We start from the raw sequence: 18825 nt of genomic DNA on the forward strand, positions 1-18825 counted from the left end.
ATTAGATCTCCAGGAACTTCTCTCTCTCTCTCTCTTTTTTTTTGATGACTACCAAGAACTAAAACAAGTTTTGGCCTAGTGATTTAGACAATATTTAAAATAGGATATATATCTTCAATGAGTAAAGTAAATTAGCTGAATATAATTTCATATACAATTTAGTCATTAGAGATACAGAACATTTCAAAGAAAGCCTTTTTTTGTCCCAAAGATTTTTTTTTTTTTTGGTGAGGACCATTTTTAAAGCCTTTATTGAATTTGTTACAATATTTTCTGTTTTTTGTTTATGTTCTTTTTTTTGGCTTTGAGTCATGTGGGATCTTAGTTCCCCGACCAAGGATCGAACTCACATCCCTTGCATTGGAAGGCAAAATCTTCACCACTGGGCCAACAGGGAAGTCCCCGAAGAAGGGCTTTGAGTTCATCCATTCAGACTGAAAATATGTGGCAGTTTGAGGATGCTGTTGCCTGTGGTGTTGCTTTGGCAAAAGTTAAGTTGAAAGTATAAATTTTGACAACTGGACAATTTATTTTATTAACATACAGCACAATGGTAATCTCACTGAATTTCCTAGATTTAAGAATCCTAATTAAATAAAATTATTCGTTTATAAACATACACATTTTTCACATAAAACAAAAATGTTCCTCTCCTCTCCTAGCTAGGTAATTAAAGTTGTCTTATGGATCACAACCTATTAAATTACTATAATCAACTCCCAAGTATTTTCACCTTAGAATGGACTCTAAATGTTGTCTATATCTTATCTGAAAAAGAAGGGATTCTCTAAGAGTATTTGCATTAGAAGCAGTCGAGTTTTAGTCACAATTATCTGTAGTTGGTTAGTTGCAGCTTAATCAAAAAAAGAATTATGCAATGAGGGTTTATTAATCCTATGTCAAACTTTGGTTACATAGATGGAAACTATATTTGAACCAAGCTTTAAAATATCATATGAATTAAAGCTTATTATTAATGTCTGTGCAAACCATACACCATAATTTTGCCAGTATTAGAATGAATAAGAGTCATTTGCAAGTCATTTGAAGGATAATTATAATTTCAAATATATAAAACAGGTTTTTGACCTAGGCTTGAGTCCTTTAATTTATATTCATGTAAATGTAGAAACTTATACAAATGTATGAAAAATATGATTTGCAGGAAGAAAATGCTGGATTCATCACTACATTTATTATTTACCAGTAGTGTGCCCCTGGACAATAATTTTATGCCTTCTTCATCATCTATATATTTATCAATTTTTTTTTTTTTGGTAATTACTGTGTGCCAGAAAATTGGATAGGAACCAAGGATATAAAATTAAGATGGCACATAGCCTAAAGAAGGTAACTGTTTAGTAGGGCAGAAAGCCATATCAAGAGATAATTATGGGTTAGGGAAGTAATAGATATGTACATGGTATTATGGAGCCTGGAAAAGATTTCTTTTCCAGTTGAGTGTGGGAGGGCATTTCAAGAAGAAGAGAAAACATTAACAATGAACTGACTTACGGTCCTCGGTGGAAATGAAAGTCATTTACAGCCATTTTAGAAAACATTATGGGCATATCTGTTAAACTTACATATTCATATAACATTTAATTCATCAACTTTACCTTCAGAAGTTAATAATAAACTATTTGCATGTATGGACAAACCAATATTTATGGAGAAGTTCACTTATCTGATTCCTTTCCACATTATCCTTTCAAAAATAATTGTCCCAGGAAAAAATCCCTCTCTTCAGTGATGGATAATAAATAAAAAATTAATATGAGCCCTGTAAAAATAATATAAGAAATACAGAACATAAATAATAACCAAAACTCAGATAATAAGTCAACATCTGAAAGACTGTACTGTGAAGCTAAAAATAAATTATGAATGACTTATGTTATGAAATTTAAAAGAAAGGATTATTTTTAATGGATAAATTGCTTCTCAGCAATGAACTCAAAGAGAAGATGCAAGTACTCAAGGAGAAAATTACGGTAGACAGAAAAAAGTTTAAGGATTTAATAAATACTTACATAACAGGTATTATGTGACAGTCACTATCTTAAGCACTTTACAATTGTCATCTGACTTAATCCTTATAATAACTATAATACAAATACTACTGTTGTTCCCATTTTACAGACACGAATCCTGGGATATATAGAAAGATTAAATAACTTGCTGAAGTTCACACAGCAAAGATATATAGTGAGGATACTTATAAATTTAAAAAATATCCTCTTAAAACTCTTGCAAAAAGAAAATAAACTGAAACTGCAGCTTACCAAATTTGATGTCATAAAAATTTGCAATATAATGACAGAAAAGAGACTAAATTCTTTAACTTATAAAATCCACTACTCATAAAAATCATGAAAATGTTCAAAAACCAATAGAAAAGTTGGCAAAATATATAAGCAGAAAATTGTAAGAAAATGAGACAAAGAATGATTTTGTTTATAAAATAAAAATGATTTATAAACCAAAGAAAACATGTTGAACCTCATACATAGTTAACACATGTCAACAAAATTCTCCAGTGTAATTTTTGATGCTCAGATCAACTCAGGTTACTTGGTAATATTCCATGTTATGTGTTGGCAAGTGAATCCTCACACATTGTTGGTGGGAGTGTATTTAGTATCATTTTGGAGACAAATCTTTTAATGATATGCATGCCCTTTTATCCCTAAACTTCCCTTGTAATAATTTATCCCACAGATCTTTTCACACTTCTGCTTAAAGATGCCTGTTCAAGGAAGAACCCTATGACAATATTGTTTGCAGTGGTAAATGATTAAAACTAGTTAAGTGAAATCATTAAAAGGGATGGCTACATGGTTGTGGTGTATATACAGGGGAATATTATGCCTCTGTTAGAATGAGTAAAGCAGATCTCTGTAGGCTAAGATGTTGACATGAATAGGGGTTGGGAGACAATTCTCCATGGGTTTCTTATGTTTCTGTACTTTTTTTTTTTCATCACAGGCACTGATTGCTTTCATTCCAGGATATCCTTTCATGTATGTTTGTACAGAGAGTCTTGCAAGACACAGCCAGTGTCTCTTTCTGAAGCAAAGAGGGTTTGTTTATAACCTAGTGTAATAAAACAGTGCCCTTCTTTGGCATAGACTCTGGCATGCTTTTTTATTGTTCAGTCGCTCAGATGTGTCTGATTCCTTGTGACTCCATGGACTATAGCATGGCAGCCTTTCCTGTCCTCCACTACCTCCCGGAGTTTGCTCACAGATTCGTATCCATTGAGTCGGTGATGCTACCCAGCCATCTCATCCTCTGCTGCCCTCTTCTGCTTTTAACTTCAGTCTTTCCCAGCATTAGCATCTTTTCCAATGAGCTGGCTCTTCACATCAAGTGGCCAAAGTACTGGGGCTTCAGCTTCAGCATCAGTCCTTCCAGTGAATAATTAGGGTTGATTTCCTCTAGGATGGATTGGTTGGATCGCCTTGCAGTCCTGGGGACTCTGAACAGGCATGCTTATTCCACGTATGTTATAAGAATCAGGATCCCCACCCAGGAGGTTTCTCTCCCATAAACCTGCCACATGTGTAGGAATCACCCGCTCCTCCTTGTGTTGTCCTGTGGGGACTGGAGCTTGGGTAACTGACGGAAATCGAGATTTCAGTTACTGCTATTGATGTGAGTAATACAGTCCTTAGACTCTGAACCCAGTCTCATGTCTTCTGCCAGAGTCCATGAAATGGTGCAGGCTCCAGTACTCTTGCCTGGAAAATCCTATGGACAGAGGAGCCTCGTAGGCTGCAGTCCATGGGGTCGCTAAGAGTGAGATACGACTGAGCGACTTCACTTTCACTTTTCACTTTCATGCATTGGAGAAGGAAATGGCAACCCACTCCAGTGTTTTTGCCTGGAGAATCCCAGGGACGGGGGAACCTGGTGGGCTCCCGTCTATGGGGTCACACAGAGTCGGACATGACTGAAGCGACTTAGCAGCAGTAGCAGCAGCAGTTTCATATAGAGGAAAATCAAATCTCAGCCCCTTCTTTGCAATTTTTCTTTACTTGTCATGTTAAAACCATATAGAATATTTAATATTACAGTGTCTTGAAATTAGACATGCTTTTTGTTGAACAAATATTGAAAGCATAGGTGATTATCTTCCATTTTTAGGTATATCCATTTTGTGTTCATAGAAGCAAAGGTATTACTTTCTTTATGATTTCTCTACTTGTTAACAGTAAGACGAAGAATGGTGTTCAGTTTGAAAGCTAGTGTTTTCAGAAACAGAACTGGAGTAGAAATACATATGGTAAAGTAATTAGCCTCCAATTAAAATTAATTAATTTTAAAAATACATGTCGTGGTTGTGTCAGATGTGCTCCTGCACCTGTAACGAGTCTCTTTGTGAAACCGTTTTTTAAAAAAAAATTATGAACTTTTATTGGAGTATAGTTGTTTTACAATGCTGTGGTAGTTTCTGCTGTGCAGCAAAGTTAATCAGATATATCCCCTCTTTTTTGGACTTCCTTCCTATTTAGAGCACTGAATAGCATTCCCTGTGCCATACAGTAGGTATAATTATTTTATTCATAGTATTGGTAGTGTGTGTGTATATATATATATACACACATACACACACACATATATATATACACACACATATATATATATATACACACACACACTGATATATATATATATATATATATATATATATATATATATATATCAGTTCCAGTTCTTCCCACCCCCCTTCCCCTTTGGTACCCATATGTTTGTTCTCCATGTCTCTATTTCTGCTTTGCAAACAAGATCATCTATACTGTTTGTCTAGATTCCACAGATATGCGTTAATATACGCCTTCACAGTTCTTTACAAAATCTCTCCAAGATATATTTTAGGTAGAAAAATAACATCAAAGCTAAGAACAAAGTCTGTTGCTAATTTTAAGAAAACTGATAAGTGAGTGTATGTGAAGATTTAACTTTAACTTGAAGCTTGCATATTTGGCTAAGCAAAGGAAATACTGCTTTTAATTCCTTTTCAAATTTTCTCTGATACTCGTTACATGAGTTTTCCTCTTATTTTCCAACTGTTCACTGAATGCCAGTGAAAAAAGTAAAATAATTAAACATGACTTAGTTCACGCTTGCTTAAAACTTAGTGTGATTCAGTGGTGTAATGATGAGCTTAGGTTTAATTAACTCTCTTCAGAATAAATATTCCAGTCTCTTTTTATTCCTCTTACTTTGCTTAGATTGTCTAAGATACACTGGGAAACATGGATTTTACTGATGCTGTGTGTTCAGGCAGGATGGACGAGGGTGAGAAGGCAGAGAAGGACAAGTGGCAGGGTGGGAGAAAGAGGGGAAGGTTCCAAAGGGTTGAGAAACAACTGATAAGATAAGGACTTAAATGTCAATTGAATTAAGGAATAAAAAGCATATTGAATTTTCTAATGTCAGTAGAATGGTGGGACTGAAATCGGATTGTAGATAGAAGGTGAGACTGGTAGTGGAACACTGCCTACCTGGAGCTTTAAATAAGGAACTGAGCATTGATTTGGAATAGAGACTAAGAATAGGGACTTGGGTTTAATACAGAGAGTGTTGATTACCTTTAGTAGAGACCAGGAGACGCTTGATGAATTTCACGGTATAAGAGGAAGGTGCTAACAATGAAGCTGAGGTTGAGTCAGAGGAGAGAGAGGAAGCAGGGTTTCCAAAGAACCAGATGGCAAAGAAATTGAGACTCCCTGAAAGGAATGGACCTCGACACAGCCTCTGGGTCTGCAGGAAGGAGGCAGAGTGGATGAGGGTTCCTTAAGAGGGAGAAAGGATAGAAAGCTGGGGGATTTCATTCCTGGTCACCCTTGTGGGTACCCAAGCTGAGTGGGAGACTTGAGAGCTTGGTTGAAAGTTTAGAGGAGGAATTGTTTAAAGGCATTAACTGAGAATTTTCGCTTCAGTAGGTGAGGATGGTAATACTGGTTTTCTGTTTTTTCGTGTCATTTTGATAACCAAATAATACGAATTAAAGAGATTTGTAATTCAGAATTTTAATATGTTTTTTTTTTTAGGTGTTCTAGTATGGTTTGGTAAAGCTATTTTCCAGAGTAAATACCTCTATACCAATGTGAAAAGGAATGCAAGATACATTATCTAGAATGATTAAAAAGGGATATTTTGAAACTGAATGGTAGGTGAAACTTATCTATCATGGATTATGATGATAACTATAACTCCCGGGCTCTTGAGCACCAGGCCCAATACTTGTAGCACACGGGCTTAGTTGCTCCAAGCCAGGTGGGATCTTCCCAGATCAGGGATCAAACCCACGTCTCCTGCATTGGCGGGAGGATTCTTTACCACGGAGCCACCAAGAAAGCTCCCAAACTGTTTATATTTTCATGCGAAGATATTCCTTCTCTTTGGAGCTCAGGCTAATACCACTGTTGTCATACTCTTTTCCCATTCTCAAAACGCCTTGATTTTAATGGCTTCAAAACAAGCGAGCACGCTATTATGGCAACCTTTCCTTTCTTTCTTTCTGTTTTTTTAACTTCAAATAGCAATAGTTTATTTGTGCTCATGTGTCCATGGTTTGGGTGGGAGGGTGTGCTCAGTTGTGCTTGACTCTTTGCGACCCCATGGACTGTAGCCCACCAGGTTCTTGGTTGGTCCATGGAATTTGCTAGGCAGAATACTAGAGCAGATTGCTATTCTCTTCTCCAGGGGATCTTTCCCCACACAGGGATTGAACCTGCGTCTCCTGCAATGCCTGCATCAGCAGATGAATTCTTCACCATTGAGCCACCTGGGAAACCTTTGGGTGGGAGTTGGTTGACATAAACTAGTCACACGTTTGGTTCAGATCTGCTCCACAAGTCTTGTCAATTGATGATAAAAGAGAAGAAGTCAAGCCCAGCTGTGCAGAGCATATTTCAAGCCTCTGCATAAAGATCTACTAGCATCCCATAGGCCAAGTGAGCTGTGTGTCCAAGCCAATGTCCTTTCCTCTCCATCCTCTAAACATCCTGCTCAGTTAAGTTTGCTCTCCTGTTCCAATATATATGGTTTCCACAAGAGCTACTTGTGAACGAACTGTATCTAGTTTTTACTCCTCCTAAAATGAGTAGGGATGTCAGAAAAGGGTAACAGAGTGTTATATCCTAAAAGCACCTTTGCCCTCTGGTTTTATTTCCAATTTAATTTTTCTGTCTGCTGATCTAGATTTTAATTTTTTTAAAAGGGAGCCAACGGTGACAACTCATTTGAAAACATTTTACCTTGTCCATGAGTTACTTTTTTTTTTTTCCAATTTTCTAAATGACTTCTTGAGTTCCTAAAAAGTTTTAAAAATGAATAGTAGTGAGCTCAATTTAGTCTCCATGCCAACTACTGATAAGTATTTTTTTCTGCTGACTGATCTTTGTATTGTAGAAAATGTCTTGACTTAAAGTGCTTTACTTGCTTTCAAGAGAGTGGTTTCATTTTTTTTCCAATCAAGTGAACCAAACTGTCAACAACTTTTATTCTGTACCCGCTTTTACGAACAGCTTAGAGGAGAGATACGCTAGGGGGTTATTGAATTAATAGAGAAGTCCTTGCTATTAGAAGATTTACATTAAAGTTGGACTGAACATATAAATGTTTATTAATTTTTGAAGTAAGTGAGAAGGAAATAAAATAAATTGCTACCATCTGCTTCTTTTTAGTTGGTTGAGGGTAAAATACCTCAAGAATCTCTTGATCGTAATGCTTGAAGACCTTGAGGTGATCATAGCTTTGTTTTAGCCATTGCACAGACTTCTTTAAGGAGCAATAGGAGAGATCTTTTTTAAAAAATAGATTTTTTAAAAAGATAGATTATTAAAAGTCCATGTTTCTGGTAGTGTCCACTTCTGGGCATATTTTAGAAGCTCTGTATGGGGGAACCTTCCCACAGCTCACTGGAATTTAGGAGTTGCAACAGGGCCAACAGGAAACGCTCGGTATTTTTTCAAACAAATAAAGTGGTTTTATTTTCTAGAAAATAGGGTTTGGGGAATGGAGGCGTCCTAGGCAGAATGATTAGAAAGATAAGTCATGGAGAATCATTTTATCTGTTTCCCAGTGACTGCCCAGGCAGTGTGCTTTGTTATATGGGGGATTTCTATTGAATTTTTTTCCTATTGACTTTTTAAGATTTATTTTTGTTGGCATGCAGTTGATTTACAACATTGCATTGGTTTCTGCTGTACAGCAAAGTGAATCAGTTATACATGAGTGAGCTACCCAAGAGTATATATATGGGCATATATAAACATGTATGTATGTCCATATATGTGGCCTGTATCGTGTGCTTGGCCATTCACAGCCGTTTCACCTATGTATACATATATACATATAAGTATCTCCATTGAGATCCATATATACATATCTCCATTGGCCCGATTCCTTGACACATATCTTTATCTAAATGAGAAGGAGGTGGGTGATGGTGAGCATCGAGCTTCGTTTTGTTCCTAGTAAAACTGGGGAGATGTCACTCATTCCCAGTTTCCTAGTCTGGTTACAGTGTTCTGAGATTCTTAGATTCCAGTTTGACTAAGTTCATTTCCATCAACTAAGAAATACTGTTGGTGGATAGTGAGAAATGGCAACCCACTCCAGTATTCTTGCCTGGAAAATTCCACAGACAGAGGAGCCTGGCAGGCTACAGTCCATGGGATTGCAAAGAGCCGGATCAGACTGGGCGACTTTCACAAGACTTGAGTGGCTTCTTGAGATGAAGAGACGCTCTTGAATAAAATACCCCTACACAGAGCAACAAGCCAAGGAAGAAACTAAAGGAACTGAGGGTACATTTCATTTTTTTTTAATTACAGAAGAAAATGAGGGAATCTTGGTAAAGGTTTCTGATGAAAAAGCTCTTAGAACTGGAGCTAGAGGAATAGAGAACTGAAAGTTTCTATCATCTGGTCCAGTAATCTTTCTTTCTCTTTCCCTTCTCAAGACACCTGAGAAATATAGTACATCCTCTAATGATGGGGTAGGGTGGGAACACCAGCTTCTTGATAAACGTGGATAAAACAGAGCAGGGAAGATAATTCTAATAATTCCCCATTAGAGACACTTGGGCTTCCCTGTTGGCTCAACTGATAAAGAAACTGCCTGCAATGCAGGAGACCCTAGTTCAATTCCTGGGTTGGGAAGATTCCCTGGAGAAGGGATAGGCTACCCACTCCAATATTTTTGGGCTTCCCTGGTGGCTCAGCTGGTAAGGAATCCACCTGCAGTGCAGGAGACCTGGATTTGATCCCTGGGTTGGGAAGATCCCCTGGAGAAGGGAACAACTACCCACTCCAGTATTCTGGCCTGGAGAATTCCATGGACTTTTATTGTCCATGGGGTCGCAAAGACTTGGACACGACTGGACTGAGCGACTTTCACTTTAAAGACACATACCCTGCATCCCTTGAGAAATACTGTATTTATGTACATGTTTAAGTTACCAGACCACAAAGAACAAATGAGTCCTAAAATGTTAGAGTATTAACTCACCTGGTGAAGATCAGAAGACCAACTATGGCAGAATATATATGAGCACCTACGTTTCCCGAATTTCCAAGCTAGTGCTTGTGTCTGAATATCTTGTATAATTCTTGAATATGATGTATAATTATATGTTTGTGAATTTACTACCCACGATTCTGCCAAAATATTGTGTATTGTTTGCTATAGTTTATATTTTCTGTTTTACAATGTATAATTATTTCAGGTTACCAGAATTCTAATGTTAAATCCCTGAATTTTAGCAGTATTCAACCCAAACCCACTTTAAAAATAAACTTATCAGGATAATGTACAGTATTTTAGTGGGTGCTTTGAGTAACAAGTAGGATTTTGTTTCATGATATTGTCAGTAGCAAACAGATTCAATAACGATATCCAACACCACCCCCCTGATTTAACATGTTGAATGCACTGTTTGAAGGAACTACCTTGGTTTATTGTAACAAAAACAAGATAACTGAGGCTGTAGTATGGAGTTTTCAAGGTGAAAGGAATCTTAGGGGTGATTCAGGACAATCTCTTAATTTTGCGGATCAGTACAGTGAGGTCTAGAGAAATCAGATAACTAGACTCCTGAATTCTTTAATCTGCCAGCCTTAGCATTGTTTAATTTTCAGTAGTAATGTCTGATGATTTTGCTGTTAGGATTCTTTCAACAAGTATTGAGTAATGCAGTTCTGAGCATGTGAGTTAGGAAAGGAAACATCAGAGACTAAACCGGTGTCATCAAGCCGCTGGTCCTCACTGACACCACTGTTCCTGGAGCAAAAGCTGCTCCCATGTTGTTGTTCAGTTGCTCAATCATGTCTGACTGTGACCCCATGAACTGCAGTGCACCAGGCTTCCCTGTCCTTCACTGTCTCCCTGAGTTCGCTCAAACTCGTGTCCAGTGAGTCAGTGATGCCATGCAACCACCTCATCCTCTGAGCCTCCTTCTCCTCTTGCCCTCAGTCTTTCCCAGCATCAGGGTCTTTTCCAATGAGTCAGTTCTTCACATCAGGTGGCCAAAGTCTTGGAGCTTCAGCTTCAGCACCAGTCCTTCCAGTGAGTAATCAGAGTTGATTTCCTTTAGGATGGACTGGTTTGACCGCTCATGTTTACTGCATTGCAATTAGATGGATAATGTTGATTGTAACAGGAAAAACACAACTTTTCAGCTAAGTGAGCTAATTATACTTTGTTCCTCTTATTTGTAAAACAAGGAAACAAAATCTACTCACTGGCTCCTTATGGAAGCCAAAGAGACTAGCCTGCATAAAGTACTTATCACTCTACCCGGAAACCAGTACTTATTAGTTTTCCTTTCCTCTCCTCTTTTCCACTTTCCTAATCCAGGTCATGTGTGGATTAGTGTCCAGGCAAGACTAGAGAGCAGATCTTTCCATTGCTGGGGCAAAGTTCCCTTCTACGCAGAATCCTTCCATTCTTCACATAGAAGTGGGAAATGACTATCTAAGAAGTCTTTTTTTTTAAATAAAGAAACAGGGAGGGACTGGTGCCCCTGTCTTGAAAATAGTCATTTCTATTACAAACCATGAAATAATTGTAAAATTAGCCAAGGGATCCTTTTCTTAGAATTTAGATGTGGCAGAGAGGCTGGAAGAGCTATAGTGGCTTAGAAAGAACAGGAGAAAAATTGAGTGTGTCTATTATTAAATGAGCTTGTTTGAATCCACTGGACATTAGGATACAGTGCTGGTCTTGGAAGTTTACCTATTTGACCAAAGCAAGTAGATCTGTGGGCTTTCCAGGTGGCTCAGTGTAAAGAATCTGCCTGCCAATGCAGGAGATGAGGGGTCGATCCCTGGGTCAAGAATATCTCCTGGAGAAGGAAATGGCAACCTACTTCAGCATTCTTGCCTGGGAAATCCCATGGACAGAAGAACCTAGTGGGCTATGGTCGATGAGGTTGCAAAGAGCCAGACACAACTTGGCAACTAAGCAACAAGAAGTTAGATTTGCAGGGCCAACTGAGTTCTCAGATTAAAACAGTCTATTTCAAGGTTACTGTGTGGCTCTAGCAGTGTATCTGACATGCATAGAGAATAATTTTTTAACATCTATCCTCCTATAGATGAAAAATTATTTTCAGTAGTAATGATGGGGTAATTAATAATCAAGATTTATTTCCAGCTTTATTAAGATACAGTTGACATGGCATTGTGTAAGCTTAAGGTGTGCAGCATAATAATTTACATATAAATAATAGCCACAATAACTTTGGTTAACATCTGTCATCTCATAGAAATACAAAGAAAGAAGGGAATGTTGTTTTCTCTTTGTCATGAGAACTCTTAGGATTGACTTCCTTAACTTTTGAATATACTATATAGCAGGGTCCCCAACCTCCAGAATTTAATTCTTGATAATCTAAAGTTGACCTGATATAATAATAATAGAAATAAAGTGCACAATAAATGTAATGAGCTTGAATTATCCTGAAAACATTCCCTGCCTTGGTCAGTGGAAAAATTATCTTCCACAAAATTGGTACCTAGTGCCAAAAAGGTTGAGGACCACTGCTTCATTGTGTGTGTGTGTGTGTGTGTGTGTGTGCGTGTGTGTGTGTGTGCCCGCGGGAGCACTTAGTCACTCAGTCATGTCCAACTCTCTGCAATCCCATGGACTATAGCCACCAGGCTCCTCTGTCCATGGGCATTCTCTAGGCAAGAATACTGGAGGGGGTTTCTGTTCCCCTTCTCCAGGGGATCTTCCCAACCCAGGGATTGAACCTGGGTCTCCTGCATTGGAGGCAGACTCTTTACCATCTGAGCCACCAGGGACGCCCAATGTATGTTAACTATGGTCATCGTGTTGTACATGACAGACTGGTACTTATTCATCATACTACTGGAAGTCTGTACCTTCATCCAATTCTCTGTCCCCACCCTGTTAAGTACAAACCTCTTTTTTTTTTTTACGAGTTTGGTTTTTGGCTTGTTTGTTTGCTTGGCTTGTTATTTTCAGATTGCATGTGTAAGTGAAATTACGCACTATTTCTCTTTTTCCATCTGACTTATTTCACTTTGCATTTTGCCTTCATGTTGTTCCAAATGCCAGGATCGCCTTCTTTCTCATGGCTGAGTAGTAGTCCATTCCACCTCTGTCCCCTTAGCCCAAGGAGACTGGGACCAGGACCTTCTACCACGAAGATCTCCACATGTCTTCCAGAGCTTGCTGTGGCTTTCCCCCTAGTCTGGGGTGGTGCAAATGTCCTGGGACTGGGGGTGATCAGGGACTTCGATTGTGGGAGGAGTGGGGGAGAAGAGGGGCTAGCAGAGCTGTGGAAGCACACACGTGGACCTGGGCCGGGCTGTCCGTGGGGATTCTCAGGCCCTCCTAGTATAGCATAGAAATGGGGAGGGGGCAGCTGCTCTCGGCTCTAGCCATTTATTTTCATATCTAAGAGGGAATAAAAAGACCACATCTTATACGTGAATATGTAGTTCAGTTCAGTGGCTAAGTCGTATCTGACTCTTTGTGACCCCATGTACTGCACCATGCCCGGCTTCCCTGTCCTTTACCATCTCGTGGATTTTGCTCAAACTCATATCCATTGAGTCAGTGATGCCATTTAACCGTCTCCTTCTCTGTCGTCCCCTTCTTGCGTCTTCAGTCTTTCCCAGTACCGGGGTCTTTTCCAATGAGTCAGTTCTTTGCATCAGGTGGCCAAAGTATTGGAGCTTCAGCTTCAGCACCAGTTCTTCCAATGAATATTCAGGGTTAATTTCCTTTAGGATTGATGGTTTGATCTCCTTGCCGTCCAAGGGACTCTCAAGAGTCTTCTCCAGCATCACAGTTTGAAAGATAAATTCTTCTGCACCCAGCCTTCTTTATGGTCCTACTCTCACATCCTTATGTGACTGTTACAGAAACCATAGCTTTAACTCGATGGACCTTTATTGGCAAAGTGATGTCTCTGCTTTTAAATATTCCATCTAGGTAAGAAAGAGGGTAATCAGGATCTATTACTTGCAACTCTTGAGGATTAAATTATGCCCCAGTAAAGGATGGGTGAAATCCCCCCACCTGGTGACTTGGATGTGACATTTGGGAAGACAGTCTTTGAAGATGTAATTAAGATGAGGTCCTCCGGAAGTCTCATGGACTCTAAATCCAGTGACCCATGCACTTATAAGGAGAAAGATTTGAAGACACAGACACGCAGAGGAAAAACCACATGAAGAGAGAAGCGGAGCAAGGAAAGCTTGCTCAGACAAGGAGCACCAGGACTGCAGGCAGCCACCAGTAGGTGGGAGACGGGAATGGGAGCCAGTAGGTGGGAGACGGGAACGGGAGCATGTCTCTGGCAGAGCCTCTAGAAGGAATCAGGCCATTGGCACCTTCATGTCAGTTTGCGGGTGCTAGAGTGAGGATATTTTTGTTATTTTAAGCCTTTCAGTTTATGGTACTTTGGATGACAGCTGCAGCAAACTAGTACACAGTGGATAAGGTGTTTTGCCAAACGGGATGTTCGGTGAAGCCACGTTGTTGACACTACAATGGAGATTACCTTGCTTTGATACTACAGCAGCCTCATTCCCTGAGGTTGGCCAAAGTTCTTTTTAACCTTGGGTAAAGAGGATCTTCCCTGGTGGCTCATGGTGAAGAATCTGCCTGCAACACGGGAGAGCCAGGTTGGGAAGATCCCCGGAGAAGGAAATGGTTACCCACTCCAGTATTCTTGCCTGGAGAATTCCAGGGACAGAGAGCCTACTGGGCTACAGTCCAGGGGGTCGCAAAGAGTCGGACACGACTGAGTGACACTTTCCCTTTCAAAGAGTAGAACTTATTTAAAGATTCTTTTCTTTCTAAAAACATTGTGCACTTATCTCCTGATAAAGTTATATAGGCTATTCCTTGGATTTTTGACAGTAAAAAAAGAAAAAAAAAGTCTACTCCCATGCACTTTCCTAAATGGAGGGAAGCGAATCAAGAAGACCCTACGGGGCATGAAGTTTAGATAAAACATAAAAGCAGCTGACCTTGGCTGTCATCTTTGCCTGCAGTCAGATCCTTAAGGAAAAGGTGAAAACACATTAGCTGGCAGTGTGTGCTTAAGATGTTAACATAAGATGCGAGGAAAAGGGGCCCCCTAATAAAAAAATTGTGTAATCTAAATAAAGTTAAATAGCTTGAAAACACCTCTGATGGGCTGGTATATATCATGAGACTCTAAGAGAAGAATATAGCATGTCTCTTTCCATGTTTATTTTATCATAGAGCATAAACATAGAGCATAAACATAGAGCATGTTTATTTTATCATCTTCTTTATAGAAGAAGTTTCTGAAACTGCACCTCCATGTACTAATAACTTTGGGGTATAAGCACCTAAAATATAGCTTCTACTGATGCTTTATGGAGTCATTGTGAGATGAATGAGCCTTTTAGTATCATCTGTACATTTTCCTAATTTTTCCTCTATTTTTCCAAATCTCCATTTTAAAAAGTCTGTAACTTTTGACTCACAAACTGTTACTCACCTCTGTCATATATACCTAGTTTGGAGTTTAAGATCTTCCATCCAATATAAAAGATGTATTCTTTTTCTAGATAGTTCCTTTTCTTCTAAATCATTCTTATTTTCTTGCTAGTTGCTATGGGGCTTTCGTTATTGGGATGAACCATAAAAAATAGCTGACATTTACATAGAAGTGGCTGTTTCTTTGCTGTATGAAACAGGGAGCTCAAACCTGTTGCTCTGTGACAACCTAGAGGGGTGGGATGGGGTGAGAGGGAGATTCTAGGGGGGGGACCTATGTGTACCTATGAGTGATCCATGTTGGTGTATGGCAGAAAGCAACACAATATTGTAAAGCACTTATCCTTCAATGAAAAATAAATAAATTTATTTTAAAAGTGCTATTGCACATTGTTTAACCTAATACACCAATATTATTAAAGAATCGTTACAGTGACCGAGATTCTTAATTCACCAAACGAGGTTTAGCCACTTTAAGAATTTGGCTCAATACGTTCATAAATAGACTGGATGGTTGGCGGGAGAGATCACTTATGCTTGTCAGTGATACCAAGTTGGCTGAGATTGACAGTGTCGTGTAGGAGCAGACAGGGATGCAAGATGATACAATCAGTTTGACAAAGTAACATGCACTGGATAGAATGAATTGCAATTAAGGTGCAGGCAAGGTGTTGCTTGTAAAACAGAATAATTAATTTGAAAAATGCAACAGGAATAGAAACCCTTACATGGACTGGGCCACATGCAGAGGAGTTTTAAAGTCAGAGCCGATCAGAGCCCATCCTTTGAGCCATCCACTCTGACTGACCATCTGGACCTCATCATGTGGGTCTTGGCCGCCACCTCGAATGACTGTTGGCCTCAGATCTATGATTCCGTTTCACTGTGGCCTATGAGAAATTCATAGTGCCTGAAATAGGCACCAAGACATAGCACTGTCATCCTGAATAATATACAAATACCCTCTCCCTGGCTCAGATGGTAGAGTCTGCCTGCAGTGCCGGAGACCAGGGTTCGACTCCTGGGTCAGGAAGATCCCCTGGAGAAGGAAGTGGCAACCCACTCCAGCATTCTTGCCTGAAGAATTCCATGGACAGAGGAGCCTGGTGGGCTACAGTCCATGTGGTCACAAAGAGTCAGACAAGACTGAGTGACTAGCACCTTCTTCTTCATTCTCCCTACAACCCATTCAAACTGCTCACCTTTCAAAGCCCAGTTAAAGGTCAAAGAAGTCCAGAAAGTCTTTCTCCTCTTCTGTAGGTCGTAGACTACATCCTTCAACTTCATACAGCAAACAGTTCTGGCTGAACATAACACAATCCTCTTTACATATTAACCTTGACTTTGCAGTTTGTAAATCCCTTGAGGACAAAGACCAAGGATCGTATGTGTTTTGCACTTCTGTCTAATATGCAGTCAATAAAAACATTAGCTGGCTACTTTAAACAGGACTTGATGAAATTAATGACCATAAAAATAAAAACAGCAAAATGTTGATTTGAGAGAATGAAAGGTTGAGAGACTTTTGTGAAGGTGGATGGCTATGACTCTTATCCTTTTGACTCCTGAATCAAATTTTCCCATCAGGAAACAAAATGTACACTTATTTTTCATGTTAATCTTATCCCAAAGTGGGAAAATTATAAATATATAGAGATATATATTTAATATGAAGTCGCTCAGTCGTGTCCGACTCTGCGACCCCATAGACTGTAGCCTACCAGGCTTCTCCGTCCATGGGATTCTCCAGGCAAGAGTACTGAAGTGGGTTACCATTTCCTTCTGCAGGGGATCTTCCTGACCCAGGGATTGAACCCGGGTCTCCTGCATTGGAGGCAGACGCTTTAACCTCTGAGCCGCCAGGGAAGATAAACAATTTTATTGCATATGAAATTCAAATAAACATAAGGCCAATGTTTAGTAGAATTTTATCTAAGATTCCTTACTTAGAGTTTGTGGTTTTGTGTGTTATAAAATTCAGCTAAATGGAAACAATTTTTATTGGGTTTTTGTGTCTTAAGTGTGCAAGTGCCTGGTGGACTTTTTTGGTGCTAAATTTTCTGATCATGTGTTTTTTAGACCTCTGGTTAATTATCTAGCCTAATGTCTCTATGAGTTAATGTTTTTAGAATGAGTTATCAAAGTTTATTTTGGAAATAAAGCCCACATAGTCCATTGTATGGAGTATAAATAGTGTTCCATGCCCCCTCTCCCCCGCCAGCTACTGTCATATACTTGTGTTTGAATTTATTACGGTTCATTCCTGAGCCAGCATCACTCTTGAGATTCTTTGGAGAACAATCTAAGTCTAACTGGCTGTTGTTAAATTCTCAGGCCACGGTAAGTGTGACTGTGGCAGATGCAAGTGTGATGAAGGATGGTTTGGTGACGCTTGCCAGTACCCAACCAACTGTGACCTGACCAAGAAAAAGAGTAACCAGATGTGCAAGAATTCTCAAGACATCATCTGCTCTAATGCAGGTAAGAATTCTGTCCCCAGAGCATCCTCAAATGAAATCATCAAAGTTGGGTTCTTAATGGAAATATGTAGGCGTCGAGAAATGTTGAGCCTTGGAGTGAGACTGCTTTTGAGTGTATTTTTTTTTTTGAAATGAAATTCAGATAAATCAATTGGGAAAAATGTCATCTTGCTGAGACTGGCAAGTCTGATGCTCTCCAGCTGTTCCACATGCCTCCTTCAAGCAGGATATTTTCTGGAATAAAAACCCCTGACAGCATTTTATGTCAACTGTGAGCCATATTTTCAAATGCTGGATTAATTCTTTTAAAAAGGATTTGTATAAACTGAATTAATTGTTCTCTGTTACAGATCAAGGGGGCTTTGAATTCATATGTTACCATCAGATAGAACTAAACTTTTCAAATTTGATGGAGGTTTCAGGTGCCCTGGATGTGAAACCCATTGAAGAAGATAGTTACAGCAAGAGTTTTATTTAACTGAAATATTTTTCTATCTTGTAGATGTCATTTCAAACTATTTTTTTTAGAAATGTACAGAGGAGCTGTTAAAATTAATTACCCAAATCATAAAACTCAACAACTATGGTTTGGGTTTTAATGATGTGTAGCCAGTATTACTATACTTAAATATTTTTTTGACAGTTGAGCACATAAAAGCTCAAAGTCAGTTTGTATTCTCAACCCTGGTTGAAACTGGGAATGCTCCTGTCCTCACTGGAGGCTCTGATTTCATTGCTTTGGCGTCTGCTATGAACTGTAGTGGGTTTTTAAAGTTCTCTGGGTAGTTCTTCAGCACAGTGGTCCCCAGCCTTTTTGTCACCAGGGACCAGTTTCATTTTTTCCAAGGACTGACAGTGGGATGGATGGTTTAGGGATGATTCAAGGGCATTGCATTTATTGTGCATTTTATTTCTATTATTATTACATCAGCTCCGTCTCAGGTCATCAGGCATTAGATCCCGGAGGTTGGGCACCCCTTCTTAAGTAGATCTGGGGGTATGAGTTCTTGCTTTGTGTGCTCCAGGCCAGGGTTTGACGACACGTGAATACCTGCCCTCCTGAAGTTCCTGTGACTGGGGGACTCCTTTTGCAATCAGAGCTGGGACCTTTTCACGGTCTTTGAGAGGAGTTGCTCTGTGTAGATTCAGGGTAGTAGGCTGTTTTGTTAATAGTAATCAGGGCTGTTTCCAAGGGAAGTTGTGACTGGTGCAGCCAGGAACCAGGACGGAAGTCCTGACAGTCACTCTCCTGGCTTCTCTCCAGCACTTCCTTCTTTTCTTTCTTCTTAGTAAAATGTTTTTACTTCCGGTTCACAATACCCAC

At 39.3% G+C, this 18825-nt stretch overlaps 1 protein-coding gene across 1 annotated transcript in view; it reads left to right on the plus strand.

Annotated features, from left to right (window-relative positions):
* The window catches only part of ITGBL1 (integrin subunit beta like 1), a 220320-nt gene that overhangs the window by 76778 nt on the left and 124717 nt on the right, over nucleotides 1–18825 (plus strand). The window contains exon 3 of the mRNA XM_052650281.1: nucleotides 17356–17502. Within this exon, the coding sequence (XP_052506241.1) occupies nucleotides 17356–17502 (147 nt within the window). The remainder of the gene's footprint in view (nucleotides 1–17355; nucleotides 17503–18825) is intronic.

The sequence above is a fragment of the Budorcas taxicolor genome, chromosome 12, assembly GCF_023091745.1.
Source record: "Budorcas taxicolor isolate Tak-1 chromosome 12, Takin1.1, whole genome shotgun sequence".
In the NCBI taxonomy this organism is placed as follows: domain Eukaryota; kingdom Metazoa; phylum Chordata; class Mammalia; order Artiodactyla; family Bovidae; genus Budorcas; species Budorcas taxicolor.